The sequence below is a fragment of the Neophocaena asiaeorientalis genome, unplaced genomic scaffold (genome assembly GCF_003031525.2).
Source record: "Neophocaena asiaeorientalis asiaeorientalis breed wild unplaced genomic scaffold, Neophocaena_asiaeorientalis_V1.1 scaffold340, whole genome shotgun sequence".
Lineage (NCBI taxonomy): Eukaryota > Metazoa > Chordata > Mammalia > Artiodactyla > Phocoenidae > Neophocaena > Neophocaena asiaeorientalis.
Genome location: NW_020172733.1, coordinates 2,207,065 through 2,223,965, shown reverse-complemented (window position 1 = coordinate 2,223,965; position 16,901 = coordinate 2,207,065). Strand labels below are relative to the sequence as shown.

Here is a 16,901-nt window from a genome sequence, read left to right as displayed (position 1 = left end):
GTTCTCTTGACAAGTATATGATGATTGAGAAGTCATACATCTGCCGGCTGTTTGTCTCTGAGTCTTTTTAAATGGTGAGAAGTAGCTATTTAACTTTTTTTTTTTTTAACTATTTTGAAGGAAGAAGGGAAATAAAGGACAAAGGGGGGAAATGGAACTCTTCAACTTCGTTGCATGGCTTTTGGGGAGCAACCCCGAATCCTCGTGTTTCTGGGAAAAAGTATGTCATCTCTCCTTACCCAACCTCAGGCCTCTTTGACAGTGGTTTTAGCTTTAAAGATGTTGCTTCCCCTACACATTTCCTTCATGGTCAGACTCAAACCGTTTCACTTCTTTTCCCTGCCTTATCAGACTTATTTACCTCCAGAATCATAGAGACATTGGAGCGGTGGAATCCCTACTGGTTCATTTCCTTAACAAACCTAACACAGAATTGGTTAATGCATGACTGTCATTCACTTGTGATTGAGTTCATTCAGTTTATGGCAGCATTTCAAGACCAGGACAATAAACCTGCCTCAGAATAAGCATGGAATACTGGCGGCCTGAGCTGTTTTGGCTTTTTTATTCTATTTATCTCTAACATATAACACGGTACCTTGCACATAGTCTTTTTGTTGTTGTTTTTTGTTTTTTTTTTTGCGGTATGCGGGCCTCTCACTGCTGTGGCCTCTTCCGTTGCGGAGCACAGGCTCCGGACGCGCAGGCTCAGCGGCCATGGCTCACGGGCCCAGCCGCTCCGCGGCATGTGAGATCTTCCCGGACCGGGGCATGAACCCGTGTCCCCTGCACTGGCAGGCCGACTCTCAACCACTGCACCACCAGGGAAGCCCGCACATAGTTTTATTTGTTTTTAAATAAACTTTTTTTTAAGAGAACATGTTTAATTTAATTGGGGTTAGGTAAGAGAATGTGAAAAATACTTCCAGATGGTTCCCACAGAAGTGTGTGGGTGTGCTGGTGAGGCTGAGGAGGACGAGGTGGGGGTGACATGGCAAAGGAAGGAAGATGCAAACAGCTGGTAAGTCTGGGTGAAAGGCTGTCTAGGAGTTCCTTACTCTTCTTACAACTTCTCTGAAGTTTGAAATTACATCAAAATAAAAATGTACAAAAGTAGTGAATAACATACAAAATGACTAAAGGCCGAGTCACAGGATGGGGCCACTCTTGTCCACGTTAAGTGTGGTTCTGCTAAAAAGAAATCTCGAAGAGCTGTTACCCTCCATATCAAAGCCCGCAGCGGAATAGTCCTGTTTCAGTTATCATTCAGCTTACTTGCAAACCTGATTTGTGGGCCCTGTTTCACAGGTCAACCTTAAGAGACAGCACCTGGAAAGAGAATGAATGGAATTTTCCTGTTAGATCTAATTCAGGCGTGGTTTCATGTTTGGCCTAAAAGGTAGTATTTTGGCAAAGCAAACACAACCACGTGTGGATGGCATTCGGAAGACCCTTCATCATCACCCAAAGAGCACAAGTAATGGCCAGGCTTCCCTCTTTCTCTCGTGCCACAAAGCAAATACCATGTAGTAATGTAAATGTCTACATAAGGTATATTTGTGAGATCACATTTTTGTCAGTTATTTTATACATTCTTGCATGTGCAAGAACCATGCTGCTTCCATATGACGAAGTCTGAGATGGCGATATACTTAACAGTATGCTTTCTGGACCTGCTGACAAGACGGGTAATTTCTAAAAGAAAAATCCAACTTCAGGTTGTTATGCTATCAGGTAGAGAAAAAATACCTAGTGGTAATGCAGCGTGTGTACCACTGCCTGGCACGTGGAGGTCACGCGAAGTAACTTATTATTTTTTAATCTTTCTTTCTTTCTTTCTTTGGTTGTGCTGGGTCTTGGTGGCGGCATGCGAACTCTTAGTTGCGGCTTGCGTGTGGGATCTAGATCCCAGACCAGGGATCGAAACTGGGCCCCCTGCATTGTCCACTGGACGACCACGGAAGGCCCTGTATATATTTTTTTTTTTTTTTTGCGGTACGCGGGCCTCTCACTGTTCTGGCCTCTCCCGTTGCGGAGCACAGGCTCCGGACGTGCAGGCTCAGCGGCCATGGCTCACTGGCCCAGCCGCTCCGCGGCATGTGGGATCTTCCCGGACCGGGGCACGAACCCATGTCCCCTGCATCGGCAGGCGGACTCTCAACCACTGCGCCACCAGGGAAGGCCCCCTGTATATATTTTTTAATGTTTATTTTTTGGCCAGCTCTTAGAACTTGTTAGTAAATGTAATGTTTTGTCATTTTAAGTAATTATCCTCTGATATAAAGGAAAACGAGAGGCTTTCTCCAAATTAAGAATGCTGAAGCAACAGCTCATAAGGCCATTGAATTTTTATAATCCTTTTTGACTGTATGTCCTCCCTAAAATGCCCCCTCTGGGTGAAGTGGACTGGCCCCCCCCGTCCGGCTGTGTCATTGTGCATGTCTGCAGTGCAGCAGCGTGACTACTTCACCAAAGAAAAGGTTCCACGCAGGAGGCAGTGCAGGGCTGCAGGGGTTTAAGGTCACCCATGAGCCCAGTTCTAAGGCCACTGCCCTTGGACAGCTGACCCGTGGAGGATCGCTCTGAGGCTCGGTTTCCTCCTCGGTTTTAAGCAAGATACGCCCTCGTGGGGTTGCTTGACGTGGTGATCAGATGTCACAGCACTGATCATGCCAGGCTAGGCACAGAGGTGAGAGGTAGCTGTCAGAGTGTCAACAAAGGACACTGAAAGCTGCGCCTGTGTCACTCATGTTCCTTCAGTTCATCGTGAAGTTCATCGCTTTGCTGATGAGTGGCGAGTGACAGTTCAGTTTGAACCGAGGCTGGGATGGCTGTGGGAGCTGCAGGCTGGAGACGCGGCCGGCACGTCCAGGTGATTGGGAGAACAGGACCATGGCACTGAGTGCTAAGTGATTTCCCTTGATAAGGGTAGTCATTTTCTGTGCAGTTTCCACAGAAGGCTAACCAGGCAATATAGCTGTCAAAGTAATTCAGCTCTTTGGCAATCTGCATCTTTGTTCTAGCCTGGAAAATTTGCAGTTTGTCTTAATTTGTGGTGTTTTCTCTTGTTTTAAAATATAGTGACATTTAAGATTTAGGTTCTAGTTAATATTTATGATCTTATTAAGTCTGTGCAGAGCAGGTACCTTCACATTTCCTTCCTCAGCCAGATTTGGCAAAGGGAAGATGTGCGTGTTTCATGATTCAGGTTCATTTGCATTGAAGGCACCCATTCTCCTGGTGTGGGTATTTGAGCTACTGATTAAATTCTTAACCTCTAGTTCTCTTCCTTCCATATGGGGGGAGTGGTTTTTTTTCAAAACAAAAGGGAAAGACTAGATCCAAGAAATGTTCTGACTTTCATTAACACGTCCTTTTTTACTGAGGAGTCCAAGGAATGTGCCAATGTTTAGAAAGCCTTTCCTCAGACGTGAATGAAGTGCACCGGTGTGAACTTATGTCTTGTGTAAAAGGTCAGTCCCTCCCAGTGGTGGGGCAGGAAATGAGGTCATCTTTACTTTTTGTTTGGGGTGAATGAAAGTTACATTTATTAGTTGGAATAATATCTACTGTTGGGCATTGCTCCTCCCTAATAAGATTGTAGCCATTGGATGTTTGGCCTCGCATTTGTGAACTGTTACAATTTTAATTTTTTAGTGTCCTTTGATTCATCAGAGAAAAATCGTCAGTTTTCATACTCACAGGCTTTAATAGGTACCATGTTCTAACAAGTATCTAGTGTTGCACTGTGAGAGTCACTGACAGATGACTGAGTGTCAGGCTGACAATGTTTACGTTCCACTGTCTTTCCTACTTGTTGCAGCAAATGAGAGAATTTTATTAAGGCAGAAGAGTTTTTGGAAGTCTGATGTGTCAGACACGCAGTGTGACTAGACTCTGGTTTTTAGTTGTGAGACCTTAGGCAAGTCACTTAACTTCCCTGAGCCTTGTTTGCTTTAAAATGGGGTTGGGCTAATTATCTGTAAATTTTTTTCCTTTTTTTTGGTGGAGGGAAAGGGGCAGGTATAAAAAGCTGCATCTGATCCTGAAAGTCTTGTATCTTTTTTTTCTTCTTAGTGCCTGGGGACAGGGGATGATTTTTCAGAATTGTAAGAAACTTAGAAGGAACATACATGGTGATAACAAAGTTCCTGGGCTGTAGGTCAGGGACTGTTGTCTTGACACCTTTATAGGCCTTCATCTGAGGAGACTTTCAGAGGCGGACTTACCCTGGTGGCGCAGTGTTTAAGAATCTGTGTCCCGCAGCAGGCTGAGAGCATGCAGTACAGTAGGTACTGCAGAGCTTTCCAGTGGAAGCCTTCTAGTAACACCGCTAAACACGAGTTGTCACCACGCTGGATTTTATTTTAACCTGGTGCTTGGATTCAATTACTGTCTTATGAAGGAACTCATTACTGAACGTCTGGCTGACTTTAGCCCACGGATAGTAAAGGCTTGCGGATTTAATGTGCTGTGAAAGGATTTAACTGTGCTATTTCTACTCCATGAGTAAACGAAGTTCAGTGCCTCTCAAACTTTATTGGAAACCTGAAACCTAAGCAGTGTGGCCCAGCCGACCCAATCTGTGCAGGCCCCCGTGCTCCGCTGGGAAGATGGATGAGGAAATGCAGGGAACCAAGTGGGGTGACTGGAGCCATCTTTTCACGGCACACAGTAGTGGGCAAGGCGGGGGGCGCAACCCCAGCTTCTTCCTACAACCCCGGAGGCTTTGCAGGATTTCATTTGTGGGCAGTCAGCAAAGCAGTTTTCATGAGAACCTTTCTAATGAACAGTGTGTAGAGAAGCACCTTTTCAAGGCATCTGGAAGTAAACTAGTTTGGGTGGCATTTTCTGAAATGCTGAGCTGGTAAAGGGCCTCTTTCCGAATCATGCGGCCCTAGATTCTAAGTTCCGGGGGCCTGGGGACGGTGACACTGGCGTCTTTGGTCCCTTTCTCTGGGCCCCGCTGTGCGTACACGGGAATTCAGTAAAAGCTCTTGGAGGGCGAGAGCAACGCCTTCGGGTTCATCTCTTCGGTTTGTCTTATATTGTCCACAGCAGCCACTGTCTGATGTCCTGTGGCTGAGAAGCTGGCTGTTTGACTTTGTTATGATGCCTTTGGAGATGGAGCCCAAAATGAGCAAACTCGCCTTCGGGTGCCAGCGGAGCTCCACGTCCGATGACGACTCGGGCTGTGCGCTGGAGGAGTACGCCTGGGTCCCCCCAGGCCTCAGACCCGAGCAGGTAGGAACCGAGTCCTCTGCTTTTCTATTTTTCAATGTGATTTAAGGTCTTCAAGGTTGTTTTGTTTGTTTGTTTGTTTGTTTCACACGGTGACATGCTGTGTCCTTGCGTCTCACTCTTCGGATGGTCTTAAATTTTTGCTTTTAAGGTCACACTTAGTTTCTCCATGGACGTTTTCAATCCCTTTTGTACTCTTGGATCCAGAAGCCCTATAAGGATGCTATTTTTGCTCTACTGAGTGAAGACCAGAGTACTGCCTATGCATTTGTCGTGTGGATTTCTGACCGGGGTGTCCCTTTGGAGAGAGTGGGAGTTTAACTTTTTAAAAAACTTCAGTAACAACAAAAAGGTAATCAAAGGAAAGAGGAAAGTTTCCAAGTCAGTTCTCAGCAGTGCCTTTGCTTCGGAAGAGAGGAGATACAGAGCTGTGAGAGACCATCTGAAGTTATTGCGTAGGATTTGACCTTTGATAACCTTGCACGTGAAAGATTCTGTCACCACATGGTGTAAATTGGAAAAAAAATTAAAGAGCGCATTTTGTGCTTTGTTGTATTGTTATTTTAAGGAAGATGAGAACATTTTGTGTACCTATTTTTATCTTCCCAATATCCTTATAATGATGAACTTATTAAAAATTGCTGGTGTTAGACATAAGGGCCAAGATAGTTTGAAATTAAAAGAGCCAACTAGGCATATGATTGCTTCTGAGTTATGGTTGTGTTTCCCATTTTGATGGGAGCTCCGATTGATCCAGGGTCTAGAACAATACCTGGCACACAGGTAGCTAGTATTCAGTAAGTGTTTACAACTGTACAAGCTCCTGCGGCTGATACAGTGGAAGAGGGTGGCGAGCTGGTCCTCCAGGTAGGAAAGCAATGTTTTGATAAACTGCTTCTTAAGAGAGAACCCTTCTTGCAGCTTAGGGTGAGTAGGTTTCGTGAGACACTAAGATATTGAAGCAGACAGGCCCCAAATTGCCTAATCTCCTATTTTTTTTCCTTCAATCCTTTTCATCTTTCCTCAGCACTGCAGTATCCTTCGCAAGACTCATTAAGGATTTCCTTTAGCTACAACAGAAAGAAAAAAAAAAATCTCAAACAAAAACTGAGTTCTCCTTTCCAAGTGAACTAAGTACAGGTTAATATAGCTCCCGTCCCGTTTCCTTGGGGAAACTGACTCCAGATATTTAGAAAATAGCACCCATGCAAGCAAAGAAAGCTGAACCTTGAGAGAACCTGATAAGGGAGAGTTTACAGAGTTTAACAAAACAGCTTTTGTCTTTGCAACGTGTAAAATTCAGAGAGCAAATCCAATGTGTTGTGTCGTGGCTGGATTGTGGACAGTGTCACACAGCCCTGTGTGGTCATTTCCAGCATTCATTTAGGACTCTCTTGGCTGACCCTAGCATTAAATGTGCATGTCTTATGGTCCATAATTTATGGTGCCCCTAATTGTCACTATGAATTGCATTCCTGAAGAGCAATTTAGCAGCTGGATGCTAGCTATCTGAGGGTTTGCAGTTCTGCTGAGTTGGCTCAGCTGCTCTTCTCATTAGCTACCAGTAGCCAAATCCTGTCCGAGGCCAGAGCCAGTACCTAAAGGGCAGGGTAACTCGAAGATGGAATGAGCTGAAGTGTTCGCTTCCTGTGTGCTGACGTCCTCTTCTCTCTCTCTCAGATCCAGCTCTATTTTGCTTGCTTACCAGAGGAAAAGGTTCCTTATGTTAACAGCCCTGGAGAGAAACACCGAATTAAACAGCTTTTGTACCAGTTGCCACCACATGATAATGAGGTAAAATAACAGGAAGAAGCCTAATTAGGAAAAAAAAAAAAAATCCACCCTGAGCATCGTGGTGCCTCCCATAAACCCCAGCTCCTCCCTGGCTAGGGCCCTTTTGTCCTTCTTCAGTTAAAATTGGGCCGGAGAATACAGCTTTCCATTCTTTAAGAGAGAAAAGGGTGTCAGTGCAATAAACTTAACACGAGTTGGTTTTTACAGTGTTTGCAGCCACCCACCAGTTATCAGGAGCCTACAAATTCCTGCGATCTCCCTACCCCTTCACCCAGAGTCGTCAGTGCTTTATGGTGGCTCAGGCCTGCGGTGGACTTGAGTGCCTGTAGAATGTAGAATGAAGGTGGCAATTAGCAAGTTTAAACCTTTTGTAGAAAGGTTCATGTCTTATGTTTTTTTAGTGTCTCTGCTGATAAGAGTTTAAATTAAACTTTTCATCTTTTAAAAAAAAAAAGGACTATTCCTTCAAATTGCATTTCCCTTTTGCTAGAGAGGCTGCAAGATTTGGTGTTATTTTAAACGTATGGGGTCATTTTTAAACTGGCGATTCACGGGGGCAGGCCAGCTCAACTTGCTGTTTTATTTCCTGAAACTTGATTCTGGAAATAAAGAATTGGTGACGGCCGCTGTTTGCTTCAGAGTGGTGCTTCTGTTTCTTTCTGTGAAGGTGCGGTATTGCCAGACTTTGAGTGAAGAGGAGAAAAAAGAGTTGCAAGTGTTCAGTGCTCAGCGGAAGAAAGAAGCACTCGGAAGAGGGACGATTAAACTTCTGTCCAGAGCAGTGATGCACGCTGTGTGCGAGCAGGTAGCCGGTTCTAGGATGAGTAGTGATGTGCGTGGATCATCTCGGGGGGTAGGGGGCAGCGCCAGCACAGGCGTGGGCCCTAAAAGCCTCCAAAAACTGAGAGAAGGAAAGGCAGCGTAGCTTCTTACTACGTGGGGATTCGTGTTGGTAACTGGCTACACCGCTGTGTATTATGGGGGAGGCATGTAAACATCGGGAGAAATCCGGCCTTACGTGGGGTCTTGGCTTGGAGCACAGTGCTGGGGTGCACCTAGTGTTCAAGAACGCAGGGGCGTAATGAAGACATTCGGGGCCTCCTTACTGGCTGTCCTCAGAGTAGGAGTATATCCAACAGGAGGACGCCTCCAGAAAACCACTGCGCATGTTCCGAGGAGCAGTCCAGTGTGGTAGTAAATCTGAGGCATGTTCATTCCAGTGGAGAATCACGAACAATCCAACATTAAACAGCAGGAGCCGGGGGGGGGCTTCCCTGGTGGCGCAGTGGTTGAGAGTCCGCCTGCCGATGCAGGGGACACGGACTCGTGCCCCGGTCCGGGAAGATCCCATGTGCCGCGGGGAGGCTGGGCCCGTAAGCCATGGCCGCTGAGCCTGCGTGTCCGGAGCCTGTGCTCCGCAACGGGAAAGGCCACAGTAGTGAGAGGCCCGCGTACTGCAAAAAAAAAAAAAACCAGGAGGGGACAAAAATTAAAGTTCCGCTGACAAACTTGGGATTTAGCATAAAGTGGAAAAGGCTGAGAATCCAGTCATTAAAAAGGGGTCATTTAAGATCTAAATCCTTTTGTTTTTAGTGTGGGTTGAAAATAAATGGAGGTGAAATTGCAGTGTTTGCCTCTCGAGCGGGCCCTGGAGTATGCTGGCACCCATCCTGTTTTGTCTGCTGCACGTGCAACGAGCTGCTGGTCGACCTCATCTATTTTTATCAGGATGGAAAAATTCACTGTGGCCGGCACCATGCTGAGCTGCTCAAACCCCGGTGTTCAGCATGTGACGAGGTAAAAAAGTTCATCCCTTAACACCGGAAAAAAATAAGCTTCTAGTAAGCCAATGTTCCACTGTTCACACCTAAGCAAAATACAAATCTCTCCTGCTTGAGCTCTGTATGTACGTTTTTAAGATAACCCTTCACGTTGGTACAATGCAATAATATGCAGCTAATAAAGAGAAAGCAGTAGGTGTCTTTGTGTATTGGTAAGTAGCATGTCCTTGATGGACTGTGAGAAAAAAGCAAGTTGCAGGAAGAGTATGCAGCAGTTGATCTTACTTCTGTTAAAGGGGGGAAGAACAAGATTGTATACATATTTGCAAACACTCAGAAATGGTATGTAAAGACATACACTAAGTTAACAGTGGTGAGCATGTTAACCCAGGGGAGGGCTGGTGGTGTGAAATGAAATTTTTTTCCTTAAGCTCTTCATTTTTAAGTAATTTTAGATTTACAGAAGAGTTGCAAAGATACAGAGAGTCCCTGTGTACCCTTCTCCCAGCTTCCCCTATTGTTAAAACGTCTCACATGACCATGGTATATGCATCAAAACTAAGAAGTTAACACTAGTGTAATACCATTAACTAAACCATAGATTTTATTTAGATTTCCTCAGTTTTTCTACTGATGTCTCTTTTTTATTCCAAGACCCCATCCAGAGAACCTCATTGCATTTATTCATTATTATCTCCCTAGTCTACTTCAATCAGTGACAGTAAACTTTCAGTTTTTACTTTTATATGTTTAAGTTTTTTCAATGATGTGCTCTTTGAAAATTTTTTGAAACCAAAAATGTAAAAAAATTAAAAGTCCTTAATCTGGAGACGGCACCGTCAAACGAAGTGTTATCTACACAGGTGGTGTTCACATAATCCAGCATTCAGAGAGCGCTAACTATGTTGACTCCACAGCCACTTTAATGAGTTTTCTTTATTAAAAGATGCACAGACCACTAAATTATTTCAATGTTAATGTATTCTTTGCCAGATTATGCCAACAAAGTGTGATTGCGGAGCAAAAATAGGACCAAATGAATTATATCCAGTGTAGAATTCTGTTTTGTTTTTTAAAGCATAAGCATGCACTTAGTTTCTCTTTTTCAACGTTTTCACTTTCTGTTCTTGTTTTATAGCTAAATCGAGTTAGTCAGTTAAGCTTAAGGCTGTAAGAAACAAAGTACACTGTCTAAGCAGCTTTAAGATCCAGTGCCTGTCAGTTGCCCAGCAAACGTGCAGTTACTTGACCTTTAAAATCGTTCACAATGATTTTTTTTTCATCCTATGGCCTCATATTCCTCTGAAGATAATTTTTGCTGATGAGTGCACAGAAGCAGAGGGTCGCCATTGGCACATGAAACACTTCTGCTGCCTTGAGTGCGAGACGGTCCTGGGGGGACAGAGGTACATCATGAAGGACGGCCGCCCGTTCTGCTGCGGCTGCTTCGAGTCCCTGTACGCCGAGTACTGTGAGACCTGCGGCGAGCATATTGGTGCGTCCATGGCCCAGCCTGTTGGCTCTGTCACTTATCCATCAGTCTGTCTCTGATTACCCACACTCTTTTTTCTTTCTTTCCTTTTTTTTTTTTTTTAATTGAGGGATAGTTTACATACCGTGAAATGTATAGGTTTTAAATGTTTCAGTTTGATGAGTTCTGATAAATGGGTGTATACTGGATTCTCATTACTTCTGCTAGTTGTGTTCTGTAGAGTTGCCGTGAACACTGAATTACCCCATACTGAGCCACTGGTCCTAGGGATACAGTGGGTTAGGTTCCTGTGAGCCTCTGGTCGCAACATTGTCATCAAGCAACCAATATATAATCTTGTTTTGTGTATGTTTAGGTTTAAAGATACCTTATTTAATATATGTTGTTGATTCATTAACATTGAACTCACAGCCAACAGCACCGTAACTCCTGCCTGAACAAAGCTTATCTGACACATGCATTGCTTCTCCAAGGCACATCACAGCCTCCTTGCGCTTAGGAACACTAGACAGCACTTCAGCTCTATGCTTGGGCCATTTTAAACAGCACAACCACCAACAGAAAGCACAAAAAATGCAAAAAAATGCCCCTAAATCGGCCGCAGGTGTGAGTGCAGTAGTGCCCTTTGACCCCAGCTGGGACACACACACACACACACACACACACACACACACACACACACGCATCACTTGACTCAAATTTTTTTGCCACCTTGCACATGTCCACAAATGACCTTGAAAGCTCTGTGAGTATTGATTTTTTTTTTTTGAGTATTGATTTTTGAACTACAAAATATTTAGCACGTAGGCAAGTTTGTAAATATGGAATCTGCAAATAATGAGAATTAATTGCCCCTGTGTAACTCACAGCCTTATCAAGATCTGGAACAGTCCCATCACCCCCAAGCGTTCCCTCATGCCCACAGTCTGTCTTTTCTGTTTCTTCTGCCTTTGTTTCAAGATGGAACTATGACCTGTTACTGGATCCTTTTTTGAAACAGGTGTGGACCATGCGCAGATGACCTACGACGGGCGGCACTGGCACGCTACAGAGGCCTGCTTTTCCTGCGCCCAGTGCAAAACCTCTCTGTTGGGATGCCCCTTCCTTCCCAAACAAGGTCAGATTTATTGCTCAAAGACATGCAGCCTCGGTGAAGACGTCCATGCCTCGGATTCTTCGGACTCTGCGTTCCAGTCGGCTCGATCAAGAGACTCCAGAAGAAGTGTCCGGATGGGCAAAAGCAGCCGGTCAGCAGATCAGTGTCGGCAGTCTCTCCTCTTGTCCCCTGCTCTGAACTACAAGTTCCCTGGCCTTTCAGGCAATGCCGACGACACCCTTTCTCGGAAACTGGATGATCTGAGTCTTTCCAGGCAAGGAGCAAGTTTCGTCAATGAAGAATTTTGGAAAGGCAGAGTAGAGCACGAAACCCCAGAAGACCCTGAAGAATGGGCTGAGCATGAAGATTATATGACGCAGCTGCTCCTCAAGTTTGGTGATAAAAGCCTCTTTCAGCAGCAGCCCAATGAGATGGACATTCGAGCCAGTGAGCACTGGATATCTGATAACATGGTTAAAAATAAGACCGAGTTAAAGCAAAATAACCAGAGCCTTGCAAGTAAAAAATACCAATCTGATATGTATTGGGCACAGTCACAAGATGGACTGGGCGATTCTGCTTATGGCAGCCACCCGGGCCCTGCGAGCAGTCGAAGGCTCCAGGAATTGGATCTGGACCATGGGGCTTCGGGATATAATCATGATCAAACACAGTGGTATGAAGATTCCCTGGAGTGTTTGTCAGACTTGAAACCAGAGCAGAGTGTTCGGGATTCTATGGATTCTTTGGCTTTGTCTAATATCACAGGTACATAATCTAGGGATTATGGGGTATTTGAAAAAGGAGCCACTAAAAAGTTCATTCCACAAATTACAGGTCAGCACCAGCGGGGGCTATGTTATTTACAACTGTAGACCAAGGAGAGGAAGGAGTTTCAGTTAAATGCCAAAAACCCTGTAGCAAAACAAACACGTGTATACATGTGTGCATACATGTAAAATATATTTTCAATACAGTCTTTGGGGATAGGTCTTATTATCCCTGCTTTGAAGAGGAGAAATGAATTTATTGGGATCATGGAGTCTGCATCTGTATCTGAAGAAAGATATTGGACTCTTTGGATCATGCTATGAATTTCAAGATATTAAAATCAACACGTGTACTCTATAAGCACAGAACATTTTTTGTATTTTCCTAAATTGCCCTGTGGCGACAGACAGCTCAAAAAGAGCTCAGTTTTTTTTTACCCAGATTATAAAATAATTTCACTTTAATGTTTTCAAAACACATTCATGTCAATTATCTATGTTTCGTCCTTAAAATGACCTGATAGAGTGGATATTGCTGCACTTTACAAATGACGAAACTTGAATTTCCAAGAGGCTAGGGAATTCCCCGGTGGTCCAGTGGTTAGGACTCGGTGCTTTCACTGCCAGGGTTCAATCCCTGGTCGGGGAACTAAGATACCGCAAGCGGTGCCGAGAGGCTAAATGCCAACTTTACATAGGTGTTTAAAGACAAGATTGAACCTGGAACCCAGCCCTCCTGAATCTTACATTTGCAGTAAGTTTTTGGATACAGAAATACTGCTGTCACTTGGCTAGTTTTATAGTCCAAGGAACGACATTCAGTCCTTTCATAAAGGTTATGTTACACTGTAACATAGGCAGGAAAGGCTTGAGCAGCCGCCCGCCGCCAGGAGGGACCCTGTGCCAGGTACCGGGCAAGGAGGGATAAGACAGCTACCCTCCTGGCTTTGGTCAGGCTTGTCAATGTTAAGGCCTACAATAAAGGGGACCTGAGGAATGGTGGGTAAGACTAAATATTAAGCACCTCCTGTTTGCTAGGCCCTATGACAGGTGTTTTAACATTTAATATCAAAAATAGACAACATTTGGTATACGTCGTGCTGGTGCTGACATTTCTTGACAATGATGGGCTGAAAAACAGGCTTTCTTTAGAAAGTAGGAAGCTGTATAGCCTCCATTTGACAATAGTTCACACCACTTCCTGTTGTTCCTTGCAGCTATCTGGGTTATATCCATTTCTCTTAACTTGCCTGAGCCCTGTTATGACAAGCAGTGCAATATTGGTTTTGAGAAAAGTTTTAAAATGAGATTAATAGGGAAGTGGCATTATTAGTTTATGGGTTGAAGGGACAGAAGACTGGATGAAGGTCTAGGTCAGGGGTTTGGCAGACTTCTTCCGTAAAGGGCTAGAGAGTACTTTTGGGGCCTTACAGTCTTTGTTGCAACTACTTAACTCTGTCATTGTGGAAGAAACCATAGATAGCATGGGAGCAACTAGGTGTAGCTGTGTCCCAGTGAAATTCTATCCACAAATAGGCTGTGGGCTGGACGTGGCCCTTGGGCTGCGCAACCAGGTATAAGACTAGTCTGGCTATAGGAAGAGGACCATAATGTTAGTCGTGTGAGAGCAAAGGGAAGGACTGCTTTGAGAGACGTTCAGATGAAGCAATCTGACTTGAATGGGTTGAGAGACAGAAGCTTCTATGTGTCGTATCAATAAGCTAATGACAGGACTCTTACGAAGAGCTTTTCAAGTTGGTGCTCATCGCATGGGCTGTAACTCACGTTTGGCTCCAAAACGGCTGGGCTCGTAGGAGATGCTGGGCCCTTTGTTTCAGTAACAAAATTCATACCTCTTGTCAATTAAGTGTATATTATAGTATGTTGGTTTTGCCTAGTGATTGTTAATCAGATACTGAGGTTTGAGAGACTTCACTTTGAAATGCTTCCTTTCAGAAGCTTGTTGGTAAGAACTGTCAGAGTATCAGGATTACTGAGAATCACATCTTGTCTTGGCTTTTCTTTTAGGGGCTTCGGTGGATGGAGAAAGCAAGCCAAGGCCATCGTTATACTCACTGCAAAACTTCGAGGAAATAGAGGCAGAAGATTGTGAGAAAATGAGCAATATGGGGACTTTGAACTCTTCCATGCTGCACAGGAGCACAGAGTCCTTGAAGAGTCTCAGTTCAGAGTTGTGTCCAGAAAAAATCCTGCCTGAGGAGAAACCAGTCCACCTGCCAGTGCTCCGAAGGTCCAAGTCTCAGTCCAGGCCACAGCAGGTCAAGTTTTCGGATGATGTCATTGACAACGGAAGCTATGAGAACATCGAAATCCGGCAGCCACCGATGAGTGAGAGAACTCGGAGACGGGTGTACCATTTTGAAGAAAGGGGACCCCGGTCTCATCACCATCGCCGCAGAAGAAGTAGGAAGTCCCGCTCGGACAATGCTTTGAACCTTGTTACAGAAAGAAAATACTCTCCCAAGGATGGGCTGCGGCTTTATGCCCCTGATAACTATGAGAAGTTTATCCAGAGTAAGAGCGCGCGGGAGATCCAGGCCTACGTGCGGAACGCTGAGCTCTACGGGCAGTACGCCCGTGCCGCTTCCAGCTACACCCTGCGGAGCCCGGGGGGACCTCGATTCCTGGGGCTCCATGGGGAAGACGACGGCTCTTGGTGCTCCTCCACCACCTCTTCCTCCTCCGACTCAGAAGAAGAAGGATACTTTCTTGGACAACCAATTCCTCAGCCCCGGCCGCAGAGATATGCATACTATACAGACGACCTTTCTAGTCCAACTTCTGCACTCCCCACTCCTCAGTTTGGCCAGAGGACAACTAAATCCAAGAAGAAAAAGGGACACAAGGGCAAAAACTGTATCATTTCTTAACCGAGTAGCTGTGGAGATGGTAAGCTTAGCCATTAACCATCTTACATCGAATCTTTTTTCTTCCATAGGAAAGTTGCTAAAATAGATTCAAGTGCTTTGCCCATGTAAATGAGACCCCGACTGCTGTTTACAGTGTCAGATTAACCTTTGGAAGGTGTGAATTCTCCATTTACCCTCCTTGGATGGTGCCAGGTGGACGTGACCTCTCGTGCCTGTTGGGCGCATCACAGTTTGATACAGCTGCTTTTGATCTCCAACCCTCAAGAGATCCTCAAGAACCTGTTGAGAGGTGACTGGATGGGGGTGTTGATTTTAGACAATGGAGAACTTGAGCCACTTTTGTAAAGCACTAGTGTTTGTCCTTTATCTGCGCCAGGTTGGCCCAGGTCCTGACAGTCTGTCCTGTTGTGTGGCATGCACGTAGTCATGTGACCCAGCCAACACTGTGCGTCCCATCATGCGAGGCCACGTCGTCCCCTTCCAACTCTCATTAGCCAGGTAAACATGATATTGTATTAGCTCCAGCTAGAGATCGAAAAGAACATTGCTATTTATAATGTAGTATTTCATAGACTTAAGTGTATTCCTAATTTAACGGTGCAAATATTAATGTATATACTGTACAGTTCAGATTTTAAAGCTGATATTTTTATATCCCTGAAATGTAAGATGTTTGTTACACTGCAGTGCTAGATTTGTTAGGGAACCAGAAACAGCATTTATGGATGAAATGATTGCTTGTATTTTAGTCAGGGTTTATAAGTTTAGATGGTCAAATTTATATTGCCTAGTGATGGAAAGTTCCCTTTTTTTTTTTTTTTCAATATTAAAAAGGCTCTGTATGCATGGTGGGGCTATGTAAATACTCTTTAAAACTATGGCCCTATTAATCTTACAAGTGTTATTTATGGGTCAAGCAATGTAAACTGTATAAATGTAAAAACAAACAAAAAAAACCCCTACACATACACGTACACCTGGAATATATGGTAAAAACAAGTAGAAGCTGTTTGGGTGAATACTTTTTTTCCTCTTTGGGATGGGCAGGGGTTGCCTTTCCCATTTTCAGCAAGGTAGTGATTATCTCATGGAAAGAGACCAAAAAAAACTACAAGGATCTGCTTTCTGTGGCAGAGTACTTTGTAGATTCATTCCTTTTCATCCCTCCTTTCCAGCTAATTTGTTGGCCTTTAGCAGCAGTTTTGAAAAACGGGCCTTCTGGTTATGTTTTTCTTTTAAAATCTTTAGAGGATGCTGTGTTACTGGTTACTTCAAGTTAATATGTGGTTCTAGTTCAAGGGAGAATTACGTTGGATTTGAACTGATGAGCTAATAATATTTTGATATGGGCCATTCTTGCACATATGTTTCAGTCCTAACTCAATGTCCCGGTGGTATCTCAGAACTTTAGGAAGGTATTTAATAAATGCTTAATAAATAACAAACTACCTTTCTGAACACAGATCTCTGCAAACATATCCAGACCACTGGATCCATTTTGCTCCTTTGATTTACCTTGCCGTTCTCCTACCATTAACAGACCAACATTTGACTCCTGCGTGTCCACTTGCCCTACCAGTCGGCACAAAATAGAAGTTGAGGCACAGAAGCAAAGCTGTCCGTATTTACTGGTATGGGGAAAAGCTGTTAGGCCTTGGGAGGGCAGACCTGAATCCAATAGGAAAACCAGTGCTCGACAGCATCCACTACACCCACCCCTGGATAGGGCAAGGTTTGGTATCTGGGCTTAGACAGAGGCCCTTCAGAAACACACCAGTGAGGGGAGAGCTCTTTCCTCAATAACCATATCACCATTTCCCTTGTCTGGTTCATTTT

The 16,901-nt window shown here is 44.5% G+C and overlaps 1 protein-coding gene across 4 annotated transcripts in view; it reads left to right on the top strand.

Moving 5' to 3' along the window:
* PRICKLE1 (prickle planar cell polarity protein 1) overlaps window positions 1–16,523 on the top strand; it is a 104,879-nt gene extending 88,356 nt beyond the window's left edge. For 2 of the 4 annotated variants that reach the window (XM_024740452.1, XM_024740453.1), the window contains exons 3-9: window positions 5,059–5,244; window positions 6,922–7,035; window positions 7,703–7,840; window positions 8,629–8,832; window positions 10,125–10,311; window positions 11,309–12,172; window positions 14,203–16,523. In XM_024740452.1, coding sequence (XP_024596220.1) covers window positions 5,110–5,244; window positions 6,922–7,035; window positions 7,703–7,840; window positions 8,629–8,832; window positions 10,125–10,311; window positions 11,309–12,172; window positions 14,203–15,065 — 2,505 coding nt within the window. In that variant the 5' untranslated portion in view covers window positions 5,059–5,109 and the 3' untranslated portion in view covers window positions 15,066–16,523. Of the gene's footprint in view, window positions 1–146; window positions 221–3,401; window positions 3,474–5,058; window positions 5,245–6,921; window positions 7,036–7,702; window positions 7,841–8,628; window positions 8,833–10,124; window positions 10,312–11,308; window positions 12,173–14,202 lie in introns of those variants that run through there. The other 2 variants (XM_024740451.1, XM_024740454.1) reach the window with 2 other exon arrangements.
* The last annotated feature ends 378 nt before the right edge of the window (window positions 16,524–16,901 follow it).